Here is a 23,865-nt window from a genome sequence, read left to right on the forward strand (position 1 = left end):
GGAGGAAGAAGATGGTTGCCCATAGCAGGAAGGCAGCACGAGGCTCAAGATGGCTTCGTGAAACCTCTGGCTCCGGATGCTGGGTCTGAGAGGCTCTGGGCACACAGGGAAAGCTGGGCTGGGCTTTCCTCCCGTGCCTGAGAGAGGCCAAGTATCCTTGTGAAGGGCAAGGGGAACGGACTGGGCTGAGCACGGATCTGGTTATGGCTGTGCAGCAGCATCTAGGAGGCTTTGGCTGAAAAATGGGTTAATTCCTCTGAGCTTGGGTCATCCCTGCCTGCTGCCCCGGCCTGCACTGCTGGGGGTCTGGGCACTGTCCCCCACCATGGGCCATGGGGGTGTCCAGTCCTGTGGTCCCTCAGGATGGGCTCTGGGGGACTCTGGTGCTGTGTGTCCCCCACAACGGGCCCTGGGGGTCTCTGGTCCTCTGTGTCCCCACGATGGCTCAGAGGGTCTCTGGTCCTCTGTGTCCCCACGATGGCTCAGAGGGTCTCTGGTCCTCTGTGTGTCCCCACAATGGCTCAGAGGGTCTCTGGTCCTGTGTGTCCCCCACGATAGTTCTGGGGGCTCTGGTCCTGTGTGTTCCCCCACAAGGGGTCCCTGACTTGTGTGTCCCCTACCATGGGCTCTGGGGCACTCTGGTCCCTGCTGTGCTGCTGGGAGTGAGTTGGGATTGAGGGATTCCTGCCCTTGGACAGCTGCTTTGCTGGAGTGAGATGGCACAGCACAGCACACTGGCAGTGCTAACCCTGCTGTTTCCCTTTGCCCCCAGAGTGATTTATCCTCTGTCAGACTCCCCCACTGTGAAGATGTCCCAGTCATCCCCAGCTGATGAAGGCACCACGTTTGAGCACCTCTGGAGCACGCTGTAAGTGGGGTGTGATCCTTCCCCAAGGGGGGGTGTTTGGGGACAGCAGTGGCTCTTTGCCAAAGACAAATTTCCTTTTGCATCCTCTGCTTTCCACAGACACATTTGCCACCTCGCAGATTTTGCTCCCTGGTTTCAGACTCTCTGCTCAAGCACGTTCCATTTGCCAGACAACATGGCACTGTCTGTCTCATGGGTAGCTCCATCCTGGCTGCAGTGCTCCAAGGCAGCATGAGGACAGTGTCAGGGCCAGAACAGAGCTCCCCTCAAGCTGGGACCCTTAATTCCAAAATTAAACATCTTCCAGCCCCACCAAGATGTTTGCAAGTGTTTTGGCCTTTGGGCCTCATGCTCTAATCAAGGGAGAAGGACTGTGCTTCGTTTAATCTCCTTCCTTCCTTGGTCCTCTCATGTAAAGACATCCCAAGGTGACAGATACTGTGGAGTAGCTGGGTGGATACAAAATTCCCTACGTCTCTGCTTGCTTTACCTGCCAGGTAAAGCCTGCTCCGCCATGTGGAAATAAAAGCAGGGGATGGAGAAGGAAATTGGGAATGGGACAAGGTTTGAGGGGACTGCAGGTTGCTGGGAGGGGTGGTGGTGGCACAGGCTGCGTTGGAGAGCTGGGGAGATGACTGTGCCCTCACCTTCTCCTCAGGGAGCCAGACAGCACCTACTTTGACCTCCCTCCAGCCAACCCCACCAGCAGCAACGAGGTCTCCAACAGCACAGAGGTCACAATGGACGTGTTCCAGATGAGAGGCATCCCCGACTCGGTGATGGTGAGTGTGCTCAGACAGCAGGGATGGGGACCTGAACGAGGCACAGACTTGATTTCCCCGCAGGGGCAGGCTGGGGGCTCTGGGGGCGGCACTGGGGGGTTTGCTGGTTCATAAACCAAACCTTGCTGGTGCAGGGTCTGGTCACCTGTAATCAATGGCACAAGGGTCAGTAAAACCGTGGCTATTTATTGTTAGATAACATCAGTGCAGGCAGCAGTGGTGGCTCGGAGCTCTGAGGGAGTACCAGGACAGCAGCAGGGTGTCATCTGCTCTGCGACAAAAGGTGTGGAGTAAAAGGCATTTGGGAGCTGCTGCGGAGGCAGAGCTGCTGCAGGGGCACCCCGTGCTCGCAGCTCTGCTCCCACCACAGCCCCAGGTCCGTGCTGCTGCCCCTCCTGTGAGAAGCCTTTGCTTCAAAGTCTTGGAAAAGCATCGCGGGCGTGCGAGGCATCCCGGCCGCTTGTGCGTGTTCGGTGGCGCCCGGGAGCATCCCTGAGGCTGCCCCGGCTGTCGGCTGCATCTCCCTGCGGAGAGCCGCTGCTTCCCTCCAGAAAGCCGCCGTTTGCCTCGCCGACAGCTTGCCTCCCCTCCCCCAGCCCTTTTTTCCCTCTCTTTCCGCTCGCTTTCCCTCCCTTCCCCGGCCTTTCACAGCGGGCAGGAGCTGGGCAGAGCGCTGCTAATTGGGGTTGTGCCCCTCGCTGAGCGAGCCCTCGCCTTTTCCCCTCGCTCCTGCTGTAAGCAAAGCCGAGCCCGGCGGGGCCGGAGCAGCCTGGGGTGCACGACAAGGAGTGCTCTGGTAACGGGATGCCAGCGGCCTGAGGGAAAGGCAAGAGAGGGGAGAGGCTGTGGAGGGATCACTCAGTCCATGCTGATTGCCGCTGCTCTCAGCACATATTGGTTCCAGAGTTGTGCTGATGCTCGGTGGGCAGCGAGCAGGTCACCCCAGTGCTCTGTCAGGCATCTATCCCTAACTATTCCTGTCTATCCCTCTAGAGATCCATCCATCCATCCATCCATCCATCCATCCATCCATCCATCCATCCTCAACCTCACATGTCTATCCATCCAGATGGAGATCACTCCATATCCCCCACACACGGAGCTCTCGCTGCCCTGCCTGGTCAGTGTGAGGGTGACAGATGCCAGCCCAGCAGGTCTCCAGCCCCATGGAAGAAGCTTTGGGGAGCGGGATGTGGGCAGGTTTGGTGGTGGAGCTGGACCCCTGCTCTCCCTGCAGTGGCAATGGTTGGTATCGCCCAGTCCATCACTGGGCAAGCTGGGGCCTGCCCTGTGCTTTAATGAATAGTCATGAGGGACAGAAGGGGTGGGCCCCGTTTTGTTGTTGGATGCAGCGAGTTGACAGAACTAAGGGAGATGAAAAAAGCAAAAGAGCCAACAGACGGCGGCGGCACACGGGTGGCCAGCGCAGCATCCCTGGCGCTGCCCGCCCGGCCCCGGCCCCGCTCCCGCTCTCCTTCCTCCCACCCGCCGCCCCACCCCGGCCGCCGCCCCGACCCCATGACTCCCGTGGCAGGAGGTTTCCCCGCGCTCCGTGATCCCCGAGACAACTAAAATGCTCTACATCAGCGACCCGATGCAGCATTACACCACGGTAGGTGCTGCTTGCTATGGATGGGGTTTGCTTTGATGCCCTTCTTAGAATTATCCTCCACTTCTAGGGGCACCTGCTCTGGCTCTGCCTGCCCAGCTCGGGTGCTGCTGCCCAGGATGCTCCAGGGGTTGTCCCTGTGCACAGCTGTCCCCGTGCTGCTGCTGCGCAGAGGACCTGGGGTGGTCCAGGCTGCTCACGAGTCCTGTTGGTGCGGGATGCTGCAGCTTCAGCAGTCGGTCACTGCTCCTCTTGCCTTGCCCCATCTGGTGCTTGCAGAGCCCAAGGTGTGATTTAAAGCTCAGGTGCCAGGAGTGCAGGGTCCCTTACCTGTGTGTGCACAGGTGGGAAGGATGTCAGCCAGAGCATCCATCCAAGGAACACCTGGAGGTGCTGGACACCACCAGCAGCACTTTGTCATCCACTGGGGACCTCCTCAGCTGAGCCCACACTGCATTCCTGCCTCCTCAGGCAGGCTTCCTTTCCCTGGTGGAAATCCCTGGGAGGGAAGTGCAAATGAAGCAATACCTGTGCTGCAGGCAATACATTTCCAGCCCTGTCCTCAGACACTGAGGTTGTTTTCTTAAGGAAGAGGGGTTTCAGAACAGTCCAGCACAGGCACAGAGGCGGTTGGAGATAGAAGGAAATCACTTCATTCCTGGTTTTTATCTTAAGTGTGTTGGTACCAAGCCCGTGTGACCCATTGTTGGGGCTGTTCCCTGTGAGGTCGTTGCTGCAGTTTTGTGAATAATTATCCCTCTGTGTGTATGTACATATTTACACACAATCGCTCCTGCCTTCAATTCATTTTTTAGGAGAATGTTGCCACAATTCCATCATTTTTGAACAGCAAGTGTGTCGTTTTGGCCACGCACCTGACTCTGGGTCTCTCTGCCAGCAGATTCTCAAAGTGTGGGCACTCGGGATGCTGCCTCTTGCTTTGTGCTAAGGTAGCCCAGTCTGGCTGGTAGAGGTGATACCCTGGGTCTCATATCTCACCATTCCTCCTGAGGGAAGGTTTTCTCCCATACAGAGCTCGGGATGCTCTGTCCTGTGGTGGATCCCCATTCACTTGCCCATTTACAGCCACCGGCTTCAGCCATGAATGGTCCTGTCTCTCAGCATGGGAACAAAACAGCTCAGTCCTGATACCCCTGGATCATCTGGGCTTTGAGCAGACCTAACCAGCAGCAATCCCTTTTCCCTTGCTGCTGTTCTCCTGGTTGATTCCCTCAGCTCTGCCCTGCCTGCAGTCCCCGCAGCAGCTGCATTTCCCAGTTGCATGGCAAGAGCTTTCCTAACGTGCCTGTTTTGCCAGAGCTTCTCGTAAGTTTTTCTCCAGGTGAAGCCTGGATTAAGGAAAGCTTGGCTTGTCTTTGGCTGGGCTATTTATAGAGCGGCAAGGAGGAATAGAGGGATTTAGGCACATATTTTAAGGGAGAAAATGGCTGGATGCATAAAAGCAAGCCAGATCTTGTTCAGCATTCCTCCAGTTAGTCACAGGCTCCAACGACCTTGTGAGAGATGCAGGCAACAGGAGAACTTCCCTGGAGAAGGATGATTGCCTTTAAACCATTCCACATCGAAGAGGGTTGGGTGAGGTTGGGATCCCAAGTTAAAACACGTCTCCTGATTCCTGAGCCGTGAGCCTTGCAGCCCTTTGGAGAAGGCTAAGCCTGCTGGCTGTGCCCATGGCTCCTTCCACAGCTCTTGGCTTCCCAAAGCTGTCCCAGTGGCTGCTGGGGACAGGGACAGTCCTTGCCAGGTATGAGGGCAGTTGAGGGGGGCTGTGTCCCTGCTCCAGTGCAGGGAGCCAGGATGACACACGGGCAATGCACCTGTGTGTCACCAGCACTGCCACTGCCTCTGGGGCTGCAGGGTGACAGCAACCCCCAAGCAACTGGGGAATTGCAGATTTCTGGGGGGAACAATCCATCCCGCTTGCTCTGAGAAACTGTTGTAGTTGAGTCTGATGTTCTAATGAAATACTAAGGTCACTTTAGTCACACGGCTCTTGGGAATGTCGCTGTGCTTGGGCTGTGCCTGTGGGTGAAGGAGCTGCCAGCTCTTATTGGAAGACTCTGACAGTAATTGATCAGAAGAAGAATAAGGAAAAAATTGTAAAAAGTCATGATTTGATCCAACGGGTCTGGAATAAGAGCCAGGACCTGCCTGAGCGGGTCCGTTTGTGCCCTGTGACTTTCCTGCAGTGCTCTGCATTGCAGCCACGTGCTTTGTAGGTTTGAGGTTTTCCCCAAATTAGAGCTGCATCAGGCACTGGGAGCAAACATCCCGCTGGGAAACCAGCTACAAACCACTGCTCCGGGCTGGCTGGCTCAGGGAAGCACACCCAGGAGTGGTGTGTGGGTGTGTGTCCGTGAGCAGTGAAGGCATGAGGGACAGGTTGGAAAAGAGGTTGGAAAAGAGGACGGCTGTTGCTCACCCGTCCCGATGGAGCGATGTCATCGCCAGGGTCTGCTGCTCACCTTGCCAGGGCATCCCACCGAGCTGTGACACTCTGGCTGCTGGGAGGGACAGTGGGGAGCAGAGCCCTGTGTGCAGGACAGGGCTGTCACCCCCTGCCTGCAGCGGGACATCTCCCACCCCTGAGCAAACCCCACAACGCCGCTGCCTTCTCCCCACTGTCAGAAGCGTGGCTTTCCCAAGGCAGGTGCGCTAGAAATCCGGGTTTGTGGCACCTCGCTGCCTCCAGCGAGGATGGAGCAGCTCGAGGGGGGGTGATTTAAGCGCACGGAGTTCATCCCTCACACAAGTGGTGACCTGCCGGAAAACCCGAGCCACCCAGACCAGCTCCTTTGGCTCCCCTCCCGCACGCTGGCCCTTTAAGGAGGCTGTAACAGGACACCCCAGCCCTGGAAGAAAGGTGGCTGAGGTTTCCCTGTCTCTAAACTGGCTGGTGTTTTCTTTTTTCCCTCCTCCCCTTTTCCTTTCCTCCAGTCCCAGTTCAATTTGCTGAACAACAGCATGGATCAGAGCATCGGCAGCAGAGCAGCCTCCACCAGCCCCTACAGCTCCGAGCACACCTCCAATGTCCCAACGCACTCGCCCTACTCGCAGCCCAGCTCTACCTTCGACGCCATGTCCCCGGCACCCGTCATCCCCTCCAACACCGACTACCCCGGTCCCCACCACTTCGAGGTGACCTTCCAGCAATCCAGCACCGCCAAGTCAGCCACCTGGACAGTAAGTTGCCTTCTTCTTCCTCGGCCAGGGAGATGCTCAGCACCCTCCGGGCGCGTCCTCACCGCCGACACCCAAAGGCGGTGGCGGGTGGGGAGGCTCGCACGGGGAGGTTGCGGGATGCAGCCACCACTGATGGGGACTTCACCGGCGCAGGTGGTGACCCTGGGAAGCAAAGCGTGCTGGAAACGTCAGTGCTTGCTTTCCAGAGGGTTTCTCCCAAAGGGCTGTGGAGCACAGCGGATGGGGTGTCACTTCTCTCGCACTGATTGCCTAAATTGTGGGTAAATGTCCTCGAAAAGGAATGTCCTGGGGCAGTGCCTGCCTCGTTCTCACGGTGCTTCCCGGCGTATTTGCCAGCGGGTGCTGTCAGAGACGAGGCCGCGGGTGAGAGGGTCCTTTGCTCGTGTCTCCCGACACCGTTCCCAGCTGTGCTGGAAATACCTACTTGTCATTTACGGTCCTTCTCCATCCCGTATTAGAGGAGTAACTTAATCCCTACAAGTCACAGCAAATAACAGAGCAGGTTTTGAAGCGCAAATAGGTTTTGATGCACAGAGGGATGGCTGCACAGCTCCTGCTCGGCAGCCGGGATGCAGCTTTGGTCCTCGGCTGCTCCGACTGCTGCCCGGCACAGGAGAGCTCTGCGAGCGGGGAACCAGGGGCCGGGCAGAGCGGACTGGGGCCGCTTTGCTTTTTGCGGCAAAAGGTCCTAAATTCGCATCCCTGCTGCTGGCTCAGCGCAGCGTTCTTAAGGAGAACCAGGACTTGTGGCCAGTGTCACAAGTGGCAATCCCGCAGCGGGTACCTCTGGAATACCCGGGAGAGCAGCTCACCACGCTGGAGCCGGGCGGGTTTGCTCCTCCGGGAAGCACTGGCAGAGCAGGAAGGTTGGGATGGGACGGCTGACACCCCGCAGGAGCGGCAGAGTTTCCTCCGGGGCTGCGGTTTGACATTGTCATGGAACGGGCAGAGCAGCCCAGGGATATTTAAGCCCCGGGTGTGGTAATGACCTTTGTTTGCGGAAAGTGACGTGTTTAATTGCCAAGACAGTCCTGCCCGCAGGAGACAGAAAGCATCCTCGGATGCTGTCGTTCAGGGACACCGGGGCAGCTGCCGCCGGGATGCTCCCGGTTGTCCTGGGGAGGATGCGGGTGGGGACGGGCTCCGGCAGCGGCCGCAGCGCTGGGGCTGTGTCCTGTGGAAGCCAATGGGTGCGTGGAGTGGGAAAGCAGCAGCGAGTGGGCAGCGATGGGGCGTTTGAACACAGCCGAATTCCCGGCTGGTGCAATCCGGCAGCTTCCCCGCGGCTGCTGCTCCACACGGACCGGAGACTTGGGACAGCGCCGTGCCTAAACACCCCCGCAGGGGCGGTCAAGCCTCCACACTTTCCGCTGTCTTTCCTTGCGGGATGTTGCTCAGGGGTGATGCAGATTCATTAGGAACTGAATAAACCGGAGGTCCTCGGGCAGGATGTGATCCCAGCCCACTCCAGTCCCTGCTGGGGGATAACTCCTGTCAGTCACAGGTAAAGCTGCACAGGGAAGGGAGTCATTCCCGTGCCGCTAAAGTGCCCGAATGGAAACCGAAACAAGGCACTGCAGGGTGTCTTGTCCCGGCCCGTAGGGATGGAGGCCAGAACGTGTCCCAGGCTCTCTTGCCACTGTCCCTAGCTAGGAGTGCTGTGGGATGGCTTTGGGATGGAGCAGACACAGCGCAGCAGGGCTCCCCTCCTGAAAGCTGTCCCATTCCCCTGGGATCTTCCCACAGTTCTAACTGAAGGGAGCTCAGACTGTTTCACATCACCCTGTGCTGACTGTTCTCCTGTAGCTGTGTGCCACTGGGAGCTCAGCTCGCCAGGACGGGATATGGCTGTTTTTCCCAAGTCTTTCTGGGAGACCAGGGCAGGCAGTGCTGCACGATGCCCTCCCAGCCTTGGGGGAGCAGCTGGACCTAGGAGCTGCCTGGAGAACGCTCTCATTCCAGGGGTGGCTGGGAGCATCTGTGGAGGGTGCACCCGCCAGCTGGGGCTGGGAGCCACAGCTGCAAGGAGGGGTCCTGGGAAGGGTCCAGAGTGAGGATGTGAATGCCTGAAGTGGCTTTAACACTCGGGAAGGCAGTCAGAGGTGTGTGGCCCTCTGAGCCACCATGCTGGGATGGCTGCATCCCACAGAGCAGGTTGGCTGCAGGGCCAGTGCCCACCTGCACTGGAGCTGAGCCTCGTGGAGAGCAGCAGTGGGTTGGCAGCGTCTGGCACCCTGGAGAGCACAGGGGATGGATGTTTCATTTGAAGCAGTGGTTCCTGCAGGATTGCCAAAGTGCCACATGAGAAATGGTCCTGCTGCAGTGACAGTTGGTGTCACGCCGTGTCCTCCGGGTGTCCTCCTGGCTGGGGCTGTCACAGGCATGGTCAGTGCTGGAAGATGAGGTCTCTGCCTTCCTCCCACTCACTGTGAGCTCTGCAGTGCCACTGCCACACCTGAGAGTTCATCCTGGTTTGACAGGGAGAGGAGCTCGGCAAAACAAATTCTGTGTTGTCAGTGAACACACAGGTAACACTGAGTAGGACACTGTGAGCCTCCACAGGAGCTGGGAACACACACGTAAGATAAGGAAAAGCCATTGGGAAATGCAGACACTTGGGAATGGGAAGGTAAATGCCTGGTCAGGAGGGCTGGGGACAGAAAGGGACATCTGACAGCGCAGTGATGGTCACACCAAGCACAGCACCACAAACCACCCCGGTGCTCTGCCGGACAAAGGTGCTCTGGGACTGCATTTGGGAAGAACCAACCCAGCCTGTTCCTCCTGAGGAAGCCCCGTGGATTTTGGATATGCTGAGCTTTGCTGCGCCCAATAATTTGTGCCAGGATGGTCGATCAATTTCCACCATGCACTGACCACAGTCTCGGCAGAGCCAACGCGCTGGGCAGCGTTTTGGAGCAGCAAGGGGTCCACTGCACTGGAAGGAGTCTCAGCTGAAGGTCTCTTGCAGTGTGGGATTGAATCATGGAGGATCTGGCCACGGAGGAAAGGACAGCTGGTGAGCAGGCAATGCCAAAAGAAATGGTTTGTGAGTGTGTCATCTTGTCTAAAGATTTGGCATCATTTTTTGATATAATCACGAGATGTGGTTGATGGAAGCGTGTAGCCTAATGGGCTCCTGGTTCTGAAGGGTTTTGACTTGAATCCCTCTGGGAGTTGTGGCATTCTCCCTCACTTAGGAGAGGAGGCTCCTAAGAATCAGGTGAGCTGGCCCCTCGAGTGCTGGACAAGTGCTTCCTCTGCAGGGCTGGGCAAATCAGTGTCACCTGGCAGGGGAGCAAAATGTCCCCAAGCCCTGCCCACACTTCAGTGCTCCTGTCCACACTTCAAACCCTCTATTGACAAAGCAGACATGGCCTGGGAGGGAGATGTGAAGAAGATGAACAGTTTGGAACAGATGCCTCGTAGAGCAATACCAGAGAAACATTCTGCATGGAAGTTCCCCCCTAGAAGAGCAAGGAGACTCGACCGTGGTGTGCCCAGGAGATGGTTCCTGATAGCAGCCAGCTCTTTAATCTAATAGCAAAAGACATAATGAGACCCAGCACTTGGAAGCTGAAGCCAGGCAAATTCAGACTAGAAACAAGGAGGAATATTTTTTTTAAGCAGTGAGGATAATTAACCATAGGAACAATTTACCAAGGAATGTGGTGGATTCTCCCAACTCCTGAAGGATTCAAATGAGGAGTCTGCATATCACTCCAGAGATAAGATGTGCTTTAGCAGACACCCTTGACTTAATGCAGGAGGAGGAGGAAGGGGTCTGAGGGTAGCAGTGTGGGCAGTGGGATCAGAACATCATCAGCTGCTCTCTCTTGCTTCAAAATGCTGATTTTCTAATTTTAGAAAAGAGGTGAACGGAGAAGGGTGAAGCCTTGGGGCTGACATTGCCCAGCTCTGTCCTCTCAGAGGGACTCTGGGCAGTGCTGGGTGACACTGGGTAACCCCCGGGCTGAGCTCTGAGTGTCACCACCAGCACTGGACAGAAACAGCCGCGCCAGCCCGTGCTGCGGGAAGCCCTCCAGCCTGCTGCCACCTCCTCTTTTCATTTTTAATGGCCTTCTTATCGCAGAGAGCAACGGCCAGATGCCGAAAATAAGGTTTTCCCTGCGGGTTGGAAGCCCCCCTCTGGCAGGCGGGCCGAGGACCGGGAGCTGCGGCGCGGCAAGACGGGGCACGCCGGCATCCTGCCCGCCCGCCGGAGCCACCGGGGCTCCGCTGCCCGGAGCTGCCCGGACACGCTGCAGCCGCAGCCCATCGCTGCCGTTTTCTCGCCGCAGCCCCTCGCCACGCCAGCCAGCTGGTAACTGGCGGATAATTAGGATTTTTCTCAAGTCGGGTTGGCGGCGGAGCGGGTCTCCCTCCCCGCCGGACGCTGTCGCATGTGCCGGAGCTGCGGAGGTGTTAATGGGGTCTTTGGCCTCCCGCGGGCCGGGCTGCAAAGGGACGCGGGGGCTCGGGCCCAGGGAGCCCCTGGAGCCGGGGGGAGATGGACAAACCCCCGAGCAGGCAGGCAGGGGCGTCTCTGACACAGGCACGGAGGGGCTGGACCACACCCAGGGTCTTGGTGCTGTTTCGGGGAGCAGACAGCCTGCGGGGGAAAGGCTGGACAGGTCCGCAGCTGAGGAGAGCTGCTGCTTCTGCTCCCGTGGATGGCTGTGCAGCAGTCACCCACAGCAAACCAGTCTGCATCCCAGCGCCTGGACAGTGAGACATGGCAGCGTGGAACTGGCTCCACTGGCTTGATAGATCTTGCAGCTGGAGCAAGGGCACTGAGGAGCTGAAATGCCTGCTCTGGTCCTGACAATGAGGAGGGTGGGAGTTACTGGTGTGCTGGGAGGCAGGTTCTCCCTTGCTGGTCACTGTCTGTGGCTTTATGGGGTAGAGGCAGATATGAAGAGGAGGGAAAACTCTTCAGGAGGAAGCATCACTGTACCAAGAACCCCTTCTGGCACCTTCTTGTATCCCAGGGAGGTTGCTGTCCAACAGAATGCTTGGAGAATGATTTGGGCTGCACACAGCTGAGGACACTCTGAGTAGCTGTGCAGATGAGCATGGATATTTTGGCGTGCCAGAAGTAGGAAAGCAACCTCAGCACCAGCCTGCTCCAGAGCCCATGGAAGCCAACCCACTGGAGGCTTTCCACCAGCTCTCTCAGGGTGTGGATGAGGCTCCAGGAGCTCCAGACACAATGGAATTAAGAAAAAAGGCAAAGGAATTCAGTGTGTGATGTTCCAACACGATCCCGCTATCAGCTCCATTATCTCGAACGTGTCTGGTATGCACAGGTCAAGGGAATGGCTTCCTGGCAGTGCTGCTCCATCGGGGAGGCAAAGCTCCCTGGCAGGAGAGGTGGGAGAGGGTTGGGAGCCCTGATCTCCAGTGCATGGAAGGGGGAAAGGATGCTGGTGTGCCCTTGGCAAACCCACTCACTGCCCGTGCTCACTCCAGGCAGTGGCTGAGAGAGGGCAGAGGAGCAGCCCCTCCTGCATGGCACAGCCCCCTGGGATGCTCCAGAGCCCGTGGCTTCCCTCTAAATCCTGCTCTCACTGTGCTGGCTTCCGCATTTCCTTCCCAGCAGCAATTCCCAAGGCCAACTCAGCCTCCTCTTCCCTTCCCTCTCCTCCCAGCCTGCTCCCTGCATCCTTGGCAGGGTGAAGTAAACTCCTTGCTGGATTTGTGTCTTCCTTTTTAGAGTGGGAGGGAGCTCTGGGTTGGCTTGGTCAGGGGATCCGAGTATCCACCACACAGAGGGAGTCAGACCTACAAGAAAGGATTAAACCCCCCAGAGTGCCAGCGTTGGATCAGCAGTGAGTGAGAGAGATCCCAGCTGGAAGTTATTTTAAGGATGTGCTCACTGGGGAAAGAAGGGAGAGGAGTCCTTTGGGGGCGAACCAAGGAATTTTAATTAGCAGTAATGGCATGCTAATTAAGGTAGAAGAACAGAAGCTGGAGCACAGGGAACCTCCCTGTGCTGCTCTGCTGCAGGGCCCCGAGACCTCAGTGGTCTGTAGGGCTGGGGGACCTGTGGGGGACAGAGGTCAGAGCAGCTGATGATGGCTGGGTTGATCAGGGGGCTCTACTGAGTGCCTTGAGACCCCTTGTCCTGGGCACAGCTGGTAGTGTCTTGATGTCACCCCAAGGCATCACTGGGACCAGGCTCAGGAAGGTAAGTGTTGGGGCATCCCTTATGGCCATCATCCCCACCCATCATTATTGTGGTGCAGGGACTGTAGACATGGGGAGATGGGTTTTGGCGCATCCCTGATGGCCATCACCTTGATCCATCACCACTGTGGTGCAGGGACTGGAGGCACAGGGCACCAGGGCACCTCTTACAGCCAGGGTCCCCACTGTCCAGCCAACCTGTGTGCTGGACAGGTACCTCAGGCCCCGCTGGACACTCCCTTCTCCTCTCAGGCCCCACTCATACTCAAACCTGGCTCGTAATAAATGAGCAACAAGGCGGCTTGGGGAGGAATTTCCAGCTCAGTGAGGAGTTTACAGGCCGGTGATTAAAAAATGGTTATTAAAAAAAAATTAGACGGAGAGAGAGGGGAAAAAAAAAAACAACAAAAAACCAAAAAACAAAAATTAGCTGTGCCGCCGGCACGTCTTCCAGGATCTGTCGTAACAGATTCGTCCGAGCCGGTTAACGGTATTTGCGGTTTGCAAGATGCTACATGTCTGGGGAAGATGACAGACACGTTATTATCACCTCTGGGCTAAGATCTGCCCCAACCTGTCCCAGGATGCAGCTCCGCAGCTGCTTGCCGGGGAGCGCAAGGAAATTAGCAGCCGGAGGCGGCACTTTTCTTCTCTCAGCCTTGCCAGGCCAGTGGCTTTATTGGGGATCCATTGACTACAGTCCTGGACACGTCTTGAGTAAAGCTAATGAGGAGCCTGGAATGTAGGAGAAGAGGAGGAGGTGGTGGCTGGTAGGGAGGAGGTGGGGGGGGAGGATTTGTGGAAAAAGCAATTGTTGAGCAAATCATTTCCTTCTAGAGGGAAAGGAGGCCTTGGCTGCGCCTTCCCCAACAGGCAAGTCTAGACGCTTCGGTGTCAACAGTTGAAGATAAATAAGATTTTATCAGCTCCAAATCTGTTGGGACACATCCTCCTAGCGGTTCTGCTGCCCAGGCCGGGCGAGGTGGACTTTATCAGAAGGCCTTTCCAGGCAGAGGATTCAGGTTACTTTTTGTGTGAGGCTGTCAGCATCCGTGGGGAAAACCACCTCTCCCTGCTCATTTCCTGCGTGGGGAGGCAGCCCTGGGGCTGAGCAGTGGTGGCCTCTGGAGCCATCTCCTGGTCCTCTCTCAGGGTGGGCAGTGATGGATGCTGAGACTCCACGTCAATGATGCATCCATGAGCCAATGTGGAGCATTCACTCAGTGGAATCTTGTGGTGTCCAGAACGTTTCCTTGGGGCAGCAGCACCAGGATAACCATGGTGAAGCCTCACAGTGGCTGGTGGCACCATGGGGTGACTGGTTTATGTCCCGTTCCATCTGGCAGTGTGATCTCATCTCACTCTAAAAGCAGCTGCATTTCAAACACATCCCAAGACCCTTTGTGGTACCAAGCTCTTGGGGAAACAGAGCTTAGAGCTGATAGGTTTCTAGGAGTAAAATAATTTGGCTTTTCCATTTTTTGGCTTATTCCTAGTGCTCTGGACAGACAACAGTAGCAGGGAAGGGACAGAGACAGAGCTGGCATCACAGTAGCAGCCCAGAAGTTGAGGGCGACACTGGAAGCTGCAGGAAATCCTGGAGGAATAGAGGTTCTGTGTGTTTCCATTGGCTCCAGGGGAGACTGTCAGTGCTGCTGCTCCTCTGTGCTGCTTCAAGCAACCCAGAAGCCACAAGCTACATAAACCATTTGTGTTCCTCAAACATATGGTAGCATCCAATAACAGACACACTCTGATGCTTTCCAGGAACAGAGGTGACCTGAGTCCTACTGTAACCATGGAGATAGACACCAGTGGTCCCCAGGGCAGAGCAGGGTGTGGAGACACAGGCAGGAGATGCCCAGGGCAGAACGTACCCAGGCTTCTTTGTAGGTGTGAAAGGAATCCTGGAGCCGAGGTCTGGACGTGCCAGGAAGGGGCTCAGGTGCCCCAAATGTCTGGCAGCAAGCTGGCCACAGCTCAAGTGACCTGAGCTTTGGCTGTGACTCAGCTGCCACATGTCCTGAGAGGTCAGTTTGTCCAAACACTGCAGAATGGGAAGGATGTGGGTGAACAGAGCAAGGTTCCCTCAGCGCAGGTGGCAGGAACACAACAGCCATGGCACACAGAGAGCTGAAGCAGCGATGTAGCAGCGCTGGTCTGTGATTAAATCTCAGCATTTTGATCTCAGGGTTGTGTTCTGCCGCTGCCTCAAGTCACGCTTGAGGAGCATGTGGTCCCTGCCGGCTGCTGTGCAGGGTATGACTGTGCTGGGAGGCACCAGGGCCTCAGGTGATGCAGCACAGCCTGGCAGAGATGTGCATGGGGCAGATAATTATCAAATACAGATAATGGAGGAGAGAGGTGTCTGCCCAGGGACACTCTGCTCAGCGCAGGTTTTGCTGTCTGCTACAGAGAATGTGCATTGCCAAGCTGGGGATGCAGAATCTCCTGGGATCCCAAAAACACGATGCTGCTTGTCCTGGTGGCCTTGAGCAGCCTGAGTCTGCAGGACCAGGAGTGCCCAGCCGTGGCTGCAGTTGGAGATGCTGCACAGGACGGCTCCACACAGTGAGAAATCAGGAGCATGGCTGCCCAGGCCACAGCCTGGACTTTTCTTGCCCAGAATTATCAGCAGGGAGTTCCTTAAAAGAATAGTTTGTTATTGTGGAGGGATCTTTGAAGGCGATCCCGGAGCTGTTGGGACACGATAAGGTTATCAGCAGAGGCAAGTCTGCACGGAGCGGCCGCCTTCCCCCTGCAGGGCATCACTCTGCTATTTAACAGAGATTTATCCATGTCATAACATGGTATAATGAGAGAATTTGTTACCAAAGAACTTGCCATAATGCACCTCTGCTCTCCCAGAGCAGTTATAGTTCCCAGGCATGTTGAGGGCTGCCCGGGAATGTCTACATGAAAAGATCCTTTGACAGGAGTTGTCAGTATTTTAACACCTGGCAAGGAAGAGCCCCCTGCAAATAACCCTTGTTTTGCCATGGTGGCTCCTCCAAATGAGGATGTTAAACCCCATCATGGTGGGCAAGTGGGGTCTGTGGGCTGCAGCCACGTGGGAGTTTCCAGCCAGGAAGAGCAGTCACCAGACTGTGAGTAGAGCCCAAGTTTCCAGCTCAGGCCTGATCCCTGAGAACCCCTGCTGGGGATGCAGGATCACACCCAGGAAGCTAACCTGGCCATGGAGTCAAGGTGTAGTCAGCATCATCCGGTATGAGTGCAAAATTTGGAGATTTCAGTAGGTGTTTCCAAGCATCCTCTCTTGTTGGGTGAGTCCAAGTGCCAACAAAACTATGGATTAATTCTTGTTGTCAGGTTCAAGGGCATGTTATGCCTCTCAATCACCACCCTGCAGTGACCACAGCATCTTCCTGCCCCCTCCAGCACCGAGCAGGTTCTGATCTTGGGACACCCAGGATACCCCATTGAGCGTCTAGGAGTCTGCTGGCCACCACCAGTCCAGTGCTGGAGGAGCTGCAGGACCTGCTGCTGTTTGCCTTGCTGGAGCCTCTGCCCTTTTTGTCTTCTCAGAACTTCCACTGAGACCACCTAAATGAGACAAACTTGGAAATGGTTTCTCTTGTTTGCCCTGTCCCAGTCCTGGTGGTGGGAGCACCTCGTTCAGCCACAGGCAAATCTACTCCTGCAGCCAGGGCAGTGGGGCTGGGAGACACAAATCCTTCCTGCCTGACCCACAGCTGCACTAGGACATGCTCATGGCCAGGAAAAGTGGGGACAGAGCCATCACTGTCAGCCCCTGAACACCCTCCAGCCCTGTGCCGAGCCCCCGTTTTGGGCAGCCCCAGCTCAGGAACCGCCTGGCACGGGGAGAGCAGAGCCTCCCCTCGGCACACCTGTATTTGGATGGCTCAGGACAAGCTTTAACATCCCCACAAACGCTCTGCACGGTGGTATTTTTTTGGCACCGGCTGCTGTGTTGTGGGGATGAGATAAAATACCTGGAGCAGGAACATGCCCTGCCATGCAGGGACGGGCTGCTCCGAGCACAGGGGTGGGCTGGTGTATAGCAAACACATTCCTTGTGAGGTGGAAAACAGCATGGCATGGCTGAGGTGGAAGGGAATTGCACATCCCCACACCTGGGCAGTTCCTGGAAGGTGAAGGACAGGCTCTCCTTCCCCAGCCCTGCTCTGGAGGGGCACACGCTGCAGACTCCAGAGCTTCCTCCATCCAAGGGAAGTTTGCCACTGTGTAAACCCCGCTGTGCCCTCATGGAGAGGAATTTGGTGGCCACAAACCATTTTCTATTCAGGAGTGACTGTTGGCACTGCCTCCAGCTGCCACAGAGCATCCTCTTCCCACAGCCAGCCCGGGCAGTGGTCCCTATCATGTCTCTACCCCATCCCCTCCATGAACCACTGCTGCTGCAAAGGGTTGAGTTAGGATTAGGACAAACCCATCTGTGTCAGAACTAAACTCCCAGGTCCTGTCTAATCAGCTGTGACACTGCTAATGGCATCAAGCACGATTTCCTCAGGCTGTGATGTGTCAGTGACCTCAGTGCTCCCTTGGTCAGGAGCTGTGTGTGAGAACAGACTTGGGAATGTTTCCAAAACAGGCTGAGTGATGCACGAATGAGAGTTTTGCTGAATTTCAGTGAGATTCCCTCTGTCTCAGTGCAGTGGGACCCTGCTCTGCCAGAGCCCTTGCCCATCTGGGAGACCCCTCCCTGCCCTGGAGGTGGCTCTGTCTGGTTTACGTGGAAAGCAGATACCACATAGTGTGGTTGAAATGGTCAGATTTCAATGTTTCCAGAGGAAAGGGAAGAGAAGGAAGCCCTGCCTTTACACCAGAGCAGCAGAGGACGCCCAGGCTGGCCAGGGGAGCACCCTGGACCCCACCAGTGACGCTCACCCCGGGGATGTCTCCTCTTTTCCAGTACTCCCCGCTGCTGAAGAAGCTCTACTGTCAGATCGCCAAGACATGCCCCATCCAGATCAAGGTGTCCACCTCTCCTCCCCCGGGCACCATCATCCGGGCCATGCCCGTCTACAAGAAGGCAGAGCACGTCACCGAGGTGGTGAAACGCTGCCCCAACCACGAGCTCGGCCGCGACTTCAATGACGGTGAGGGCTCCCAGCTGTCCCCACGGCCTGGGGGGCCACGTGTCCCTTGTGTCACAGCCCTTGTGGGCACAGCATGGCTCTAACTGGAGGTTTGCCTTGCAGGCCAGTCAGCCCCTGCCAGCCACCTCATCCGAGTGGAAGGCAACAACATGTCCCAGTACGTGGATGACCCGGTGACGGGGCGGCAGAGCGTGATGGTGCCCTACGAGCCCCCGCAGGTACCCGGCTGCTCGGGGCAGGGAGAAGGACCAGCCCCTGCCGCCCTGGTTTGAGCTGCTTGGCCCAATGTCTCCCTTGCCCTGGCACATCTAAGACCGCTCGGTGCTCACCCCCAGCACTGGTGGCATCTACGCTTCACCACATGCATCTCCCAACGCTGTCAAACATCCCAGAGCAGCCTGGCCTTGGGAAGTGGGGTGTAACAGGATATCCCCTGCAGTCCTGCCCTGAGCGCCCCCACAGTTCTTGTACAGTCCCCTCTTTCCAGCTGGGAACATCCCCACACCATCCCCAATGTTCCCCTGCTCATCCTGCCAAAGTCCTGTGCTGGAGGGTCTCCCTGATTCTTTATCCCCGGGGATCCCAGCCTGCCTCCGCTCCTCTTCCTCACTCCCCAGGGATCCCAGCCTGCCTCCCCTCCCACTCCCCGCTCAGCACCTGCTCTCCCCTCCCGGGCAGGTGGGGACCGAGTTCACCACCATCCTGTACAACTTCATGTGCAACAGCAGCTGCGTGGGAGGGATGAACAGGAGGCCCATCCTCATCATCATCACCCTGGAGACGAGAGAGTGAGTGGCTGTGGGAGCAGGGATGGGCATCCCTCCCACTGCGGGAGAGCTGGGGAAAGAACCCTCTGCTGCAGGGAGCACCCCCAGGGAACGGGATGGGGCAGCCCCAGCTCGTTGCACAGGAATGCTCCTCTCTGTTTGGAAAAGGGCTGGCAGGGAGGGATCAGGGACCCAGCCCAGCAGCTGGAGCCTTCCTCTGCCCCAGGAGCGCCTCTTCCCCGGGAGCCAGCTGCTGAGGGGCTCCTTTGCTCCCTGAGGCTCGCTGATCTGAGTCCCAATGCCCTTTCCCAAGGGGAAGCAGGGTCACTGATTGCGCTGTTCTCCCAGCGGCCAGGTCCTGGGCAGGAGATCCTTCGAGGGGCGGATCTGTGCCTGTCCCGGCAGGGACCGCAAAGCCGACGAGGATCATTTCCGAGAGCAGCAAGCCCTGAACGAGAGCACGGCCAAGAACGGCAATGCCAACAAGCGCAGTGAGTCCCCTCACAGGGGGTGGGGGGGCTCAGGGCACCCGAAATCCCTGTGCTACAGAAGTTTGGGCTCAAATTCACTCTCGGGAATGACCCTTCTCCACTAAATCTCCTAAGTCGGACCCCACCCCTCTCCCCGCAGAGCCCAAAGATGCCTGTGCATGGCTCTCATGGCCAGATATGTTTATTTATTATTGACAATAACAAAGGGACACTCCCTTGCCAGGCCCCAAGAGCATGGTTTTAGCATCCTGCACAGCTCGAGGTGCTCCCTGCCATGTCCTGTCTCCCACGACTCCACCAACTCTCTTCCCCTCTCCTTTTCAGCCTTCAAGCAGAGCCCCCAGGGCATCCCAACACTGGGCACTGGCATTAAGAAAAGGAGGCACGGGGAGGAGGAGATGTACTACGTGCCTGTAAGTGGGGGTGAGCTCCAACGGGGTCGGAAATTGGCTTGGCACAGTGGTGGCACCATCCCCTCTGCCAGAAGCACCTTGGGGAGGGGATGTCAGGCAGGCTGCGGCTGCACAGACTCCTGTAGGACAGCAGAGGCCTTGGGAATAGGAGCAAAAGCATCCATGCACATATATGTCCAAGGGTTTCCAGCATGCCAAACAGTCCCTGGCCACAGTGACAATCTGTCTGGGTGGAAAAAAGGGAGCATGAGGAATTGGCCAGGTGGGACGGGAATAAAGCAAAGTCCTGGTCTCGTTCCCTCCTCCAGGTGCGAGGCCGGGAGAATTTTGAGTTCCTGATGAAGATAAAGGAGAGCCTGGAGCTGGTGGAGCTGGTCCCACAGCAGCTGGTGGATTCCTACCGGCAGCAGCAGCAGCAGCTCCTGCAGAGGCAGTGAGTCCTGCCACAGCCCCGAGACCCTCACAGCACCTGAGATTCTCACAGCCCCTGAGACCCTCACAGCCCCTGAGACCCTCACAACCCTGAGATTCCCACAGCACCTGAGACCCTCACAACCCTGAGACTCTCACAGCACCTGAGACCATCACAGCATATGAGACCCCCAAAGTCCCAGGGACCCTACCAGCCCTGAATACCCCCACAATCCCTGAGACCCCCACAGTCCCTGAGACCTTCACAGTCCCTGAGAATCCCCCAGGACCCCTGCAGCCCCCTGAGATCCCCCCAGTTTGAGACCTCCACCATCACTGAGGCCCCCATCAGTCCCACGATCCCCACAGTCCCCCAGAGCCCTGCAGCTCCTCAATACCCCTGCAGCTCCTGAGACCTCTACAGTTCCTGAGACTCCCACAAGTCCCTGAGACCCCCACAGCCCTTGAGACCCCTACACCCCCAGAGACCCCGCAGTCCCTCGAGACCCCCATAGGGCACCCTTGGCAGGGAGGCCTGATGGGCTGGAGGGCCAGAGCAGGGCAGCTCCATCCCACTCCCTTCAGTCTGACCAGTGTGTTCCCTCCCCAAACAGGAGCCAGCTGCAGACGCCTTCCTCCTACGGCCCCGTCCTTTCCCCCATGAATAAAGTCCACGGTGGAGGAATCAACAAGCTGCCCTCTGTGAACCAGCTGGTGGGGCAGCCTGCCCAGCACAGCTCCAGTTCTGCACCCAGCCTGGGCCCCATGGGTACGTCCTCTGTCCCCAGGCCGAGCACAGGGCTCTCCCTGCCCAGGAGTGGGTGTTATCAGGTCTGGGTGGTGTCTAATGGGTGCATTTATTGTCCAGGACCTGGAATGCTGAACAGCCACCCCATGCAGACCAACGGAGAAATGAATGGGGGCCACTCATCCCAGTCCATGGTGTCGGGGTCGCACTGCACGCCCCCACCACCCTACAGCGCTGACCCCAGCCTCGTCAGGTAGGGAAGGAGCCCAGTGTCCTGTCTGTCTTGTCCTCTGCTCCTTGCTGTGTCCCTTGCTCTAACCTTCCCATCTGTCTGGCAACTGGCCACTGGCCCCAACTGAGAAATCACTGCTGTTCCTCTCACCTGAGCAACCAAAGCCCAGCCACTGACCAGGCAGAACCCCCCAATGCCCTCATACACCTCCCTGGGAATCCATCCCTGATTAATTAGAAATTAAGTACATCTAAAAGAGGGTCTTGTCCTACACGTTCAATGGCATGTAGCTTTATGAGCTTCCCCTGCCAGAAACACCTGGAAACGCATTAACAGCTCTGCAGGTTTTTAATGTTTTGGCCTTTAAAAAGACCATGGATGTTTTGACAGACCTTGGGCCAGGATCCACTCAGGGCAGAGCCTGGGGCTTGCCCTGATCCCCCTCCCCAGCAGCTTGAGCTCCCTCACATTATATGAGTTCCTGAGCCAAAATCTCAGACAATCAGGAGTAAAATATCTGTAGTTTTAGAAATAGACGTAAGCCCAGACTTTGCTTTGACCTTAGTGGCAGTGGAGGTCCCACCCATGGATCTCTCCACATCCCCCATCTGACATGGCCTGTCCCACAGAGATGGGACACAGATGTTGTTCATGAGAACTTAATGCCACTTTATTTTCCAAACTTTCTCTGCAGTTTTTTAACAGGATTGGGGTGTCCAAACTGCATCGACTATTTCACCTCACAAGGGTTACAGAATATTTACCACCTGCAGAACCTATCCATAGAGGTAAATGCTTTGGGGAGATCTGTTCTTACCACTTGTTTCCAGCAGCTGTTGGTCTGAAAAGCAAAACCAAAACTGTATTGGAGGAAGGGAAACCTGTGCCCCAGCCCCTCACACAGAATACGTGTTCCCAGGATTGATGCCTGTCATTCCTGCCCCCTTGATGGTCCTTCAGGGGTAGCTATAGCTCAGGCTCAGGCCTTGGTAAAAATCACAACCAGTCCCAAAAAAACACAGACAGGCTCAGGTGCTTCCTCCAGACACTCAGAAACAACAGAGATCAAAGATCCCCAGGCCAGAGCTCAGGGAGATTTTCCACCTAACACAGAGAACACAGCTGATGTGCTCAGTGGAACACCCCAAATCCCACAGAGCCAGCAGGGACACCCCACTGCACTTCAGGGAGGTTAAATGTGATCTCACCTCCTCCCCTGCTAATCTTTAAGATTAAAGAGGCTGAAACAAGGGAGTTGAGCCCAGGGCATTTTTATTAAGGGAAGTCTGGAATTAAATAGCCCGAGTCAGGCAAAAGCTGTCACAAAAAGCATGGAGGGGATGCTGGAAATACCTGTGTGTGCCCAGAGCATCAGCCTCTGCTGCTGCCACACTGTGGTGCTGGTACCAGGGGTAGCACCAGAGCTGGGGCTTCCCCAGCCCACCAGGGGAACAGAAAAAGGAGAACAAAAAATTATCCTGAACCCTTTGAGCCATGGAAAACCCTGTAAATCCCAGAGTTAGTGTTTTGGCTGAGACAGAGCTCTTGCCCAACCCTGTTTTGACCCTGTTTTGCCCCAGGCAGGTGTAGCAGTGTCTCTACCTGGCAGCTACAACATCCCCCGGGAGAGATGATGATTTGTCACTGGTGGCTGGGGCCAGTTGTGTAACCTGAGCCTGTTTTTGGACCATTTGCTGAACTAACTCCATGACCATCTGTCAGCTGTCCAAGGAAGCGTTTAGGAATGGCCAAAACTTGTGTCAGGGCAGAGCTGTGTGTGTGAGTCGGCATTTGTAGCTACTAATTGCATACTCGCTGTCTGCTCCAGTTAACGCTCCCGTGAGTCTTGTGTCGGCATTAACATGGATCCCTGGCAGCTCCCCCCTGTGCTGGTGTGTGTCCTGGCACATGTCCCCAGTCTGGTGTCACCCACCTCAGTGCTCGAGGCTGGTGCTGCTCCAGCCTTCCAGGTGAGGACCAGAGCAGAGGCCACCCCAAGTGCACAGGCACAAGGATGCCTCACACGCTGCTCTGCAACCTGTGTGCAAGGGGAATGATCCCTTCCTTCCCTCCCTTGAGACCCGTGAACCTGAGGGAAGGGGCAAAACGGGGAAGAAAGAACATTTTTAAGTCATCACACTTTCAGTCTCACTCATCTGGCCAGGTTAGAGAAGCCCTGGTTTGTAAAAACCAAGACAAAAGTAGGTTCTGAAATGAGGACTCACACCAAACTGATTCCCACATCAGTTCGATGTGAGCCCCTCCCAAAACAACAACAAAAATTCTCCAACCTGCAAAGCTGCGGTTGAGTTAACTGGGTTACAAATGAGAAATAACCCAGGGGATGATGCACCCACGGCCGTGGCGGGAGGTCCAGCCCCGCTCTCTTGGGCATCGTGCCCCCCCAAAATGTGACCTGGGTGTCCAGGGCTCCCTCCTGCTGGCGCAGCCCCATCTCTGCTGGCCGCGCCTCAGCCGCGTTGTCCCTGCAGGATCTCGGAGCACTGAAGATCCCGGAGCAGTACCGGATGATCATCTGGCGGGGTCTGCAGGACCTCAAGCAGAGCCACGACTACGGGGCCCAGCAGCTGATCCGCTCCAGCAGCAACGCCTCCACCATCTCCATCGGCAGCTCCGGGGAGCTGCAGAGGCAGCGGGTGATGGAGGCCGTGCATTTCCGTGTGCGCCACACCATCACCATCCCCAACCGCGGCGCCGCCGACGACTGGGCAGACTTCGGCTTCGACCTCCCGGACTGCAAATCCCGCAAACAGTCCATCAAGGAGGAGTTCACGGAGGGAGAGATCAACTGAGGGGCTCCGGAAGTGGCAGCGAGACGCCCGGCGTTGTGACAAACCCCCCACCTCGCTTTTGAAAAGTGTTTGTCAGCCTTGGGCGCCTGGAGGAGTTTGGTTTAGTTGTCCAGGGGAACTGCAGGCCCTGAGCCAGGCAGGAGGTGCCTGCCCTGGGGAGGAAACTGGAGGTGAGGAGGAGGAGGAAGAAGAGGAGGAGGGCAGCCGAGCCGGCT

The 23,865-nt window shown here is 56.7% G+C and overlaps 1 protein-coding gene across 1 annotated transcript; it reads left to right on the forward strand.

Moving 5' to 3' along the window:
* Positions 1-793: 793 nt before the first annotated feature.
* TP73 (tumor protein p73) lies at positions 794-23,720 on the forward strand. Its single transcript, XM_066203106.1, has 13 exons — positions 794-868; positions 1,527-1,650; positions 6,218-6,463; positions 17,589-17,775; positions 17,878-17,993; positions 18,454-18,563; positions 18,891-19,033; positions 19,358-19,446; positions 19,755-19,879; positions 20,472-20,626; positions 20,726-20,858; positions 21,532-21,625; positions 23,330-23,720. Exons 1-13 carry the CDS (start codon positions 810-812, stop codon positions 23,648-23,650), a joined length of 1,902 nt encoding a protein of 633 aa, XP_066059203.1. The 5' UTR covers positions 794-809; the 3' UTR covers positions 23,651-23,720.
* Positions 23,721-23,865: the final 145 nt, after the last annotated feature.

This window comes from Chamaea fasciata, unplaced genomic scaffold (assembly GCF_029207755.1).
Source record: "Chamaea fasciata isolate MVZ Bird 193981 ecotype frontalis unplaced genomic scaffold, bChaFas1.0.hap1 SCAF_23, whole genome shotgun sequence".
NCBI lineage: Eukaryota > Metazoa > Chordata > Aves > Passeriformes > Sylviidae > Chamaea > Chamaea fasciata.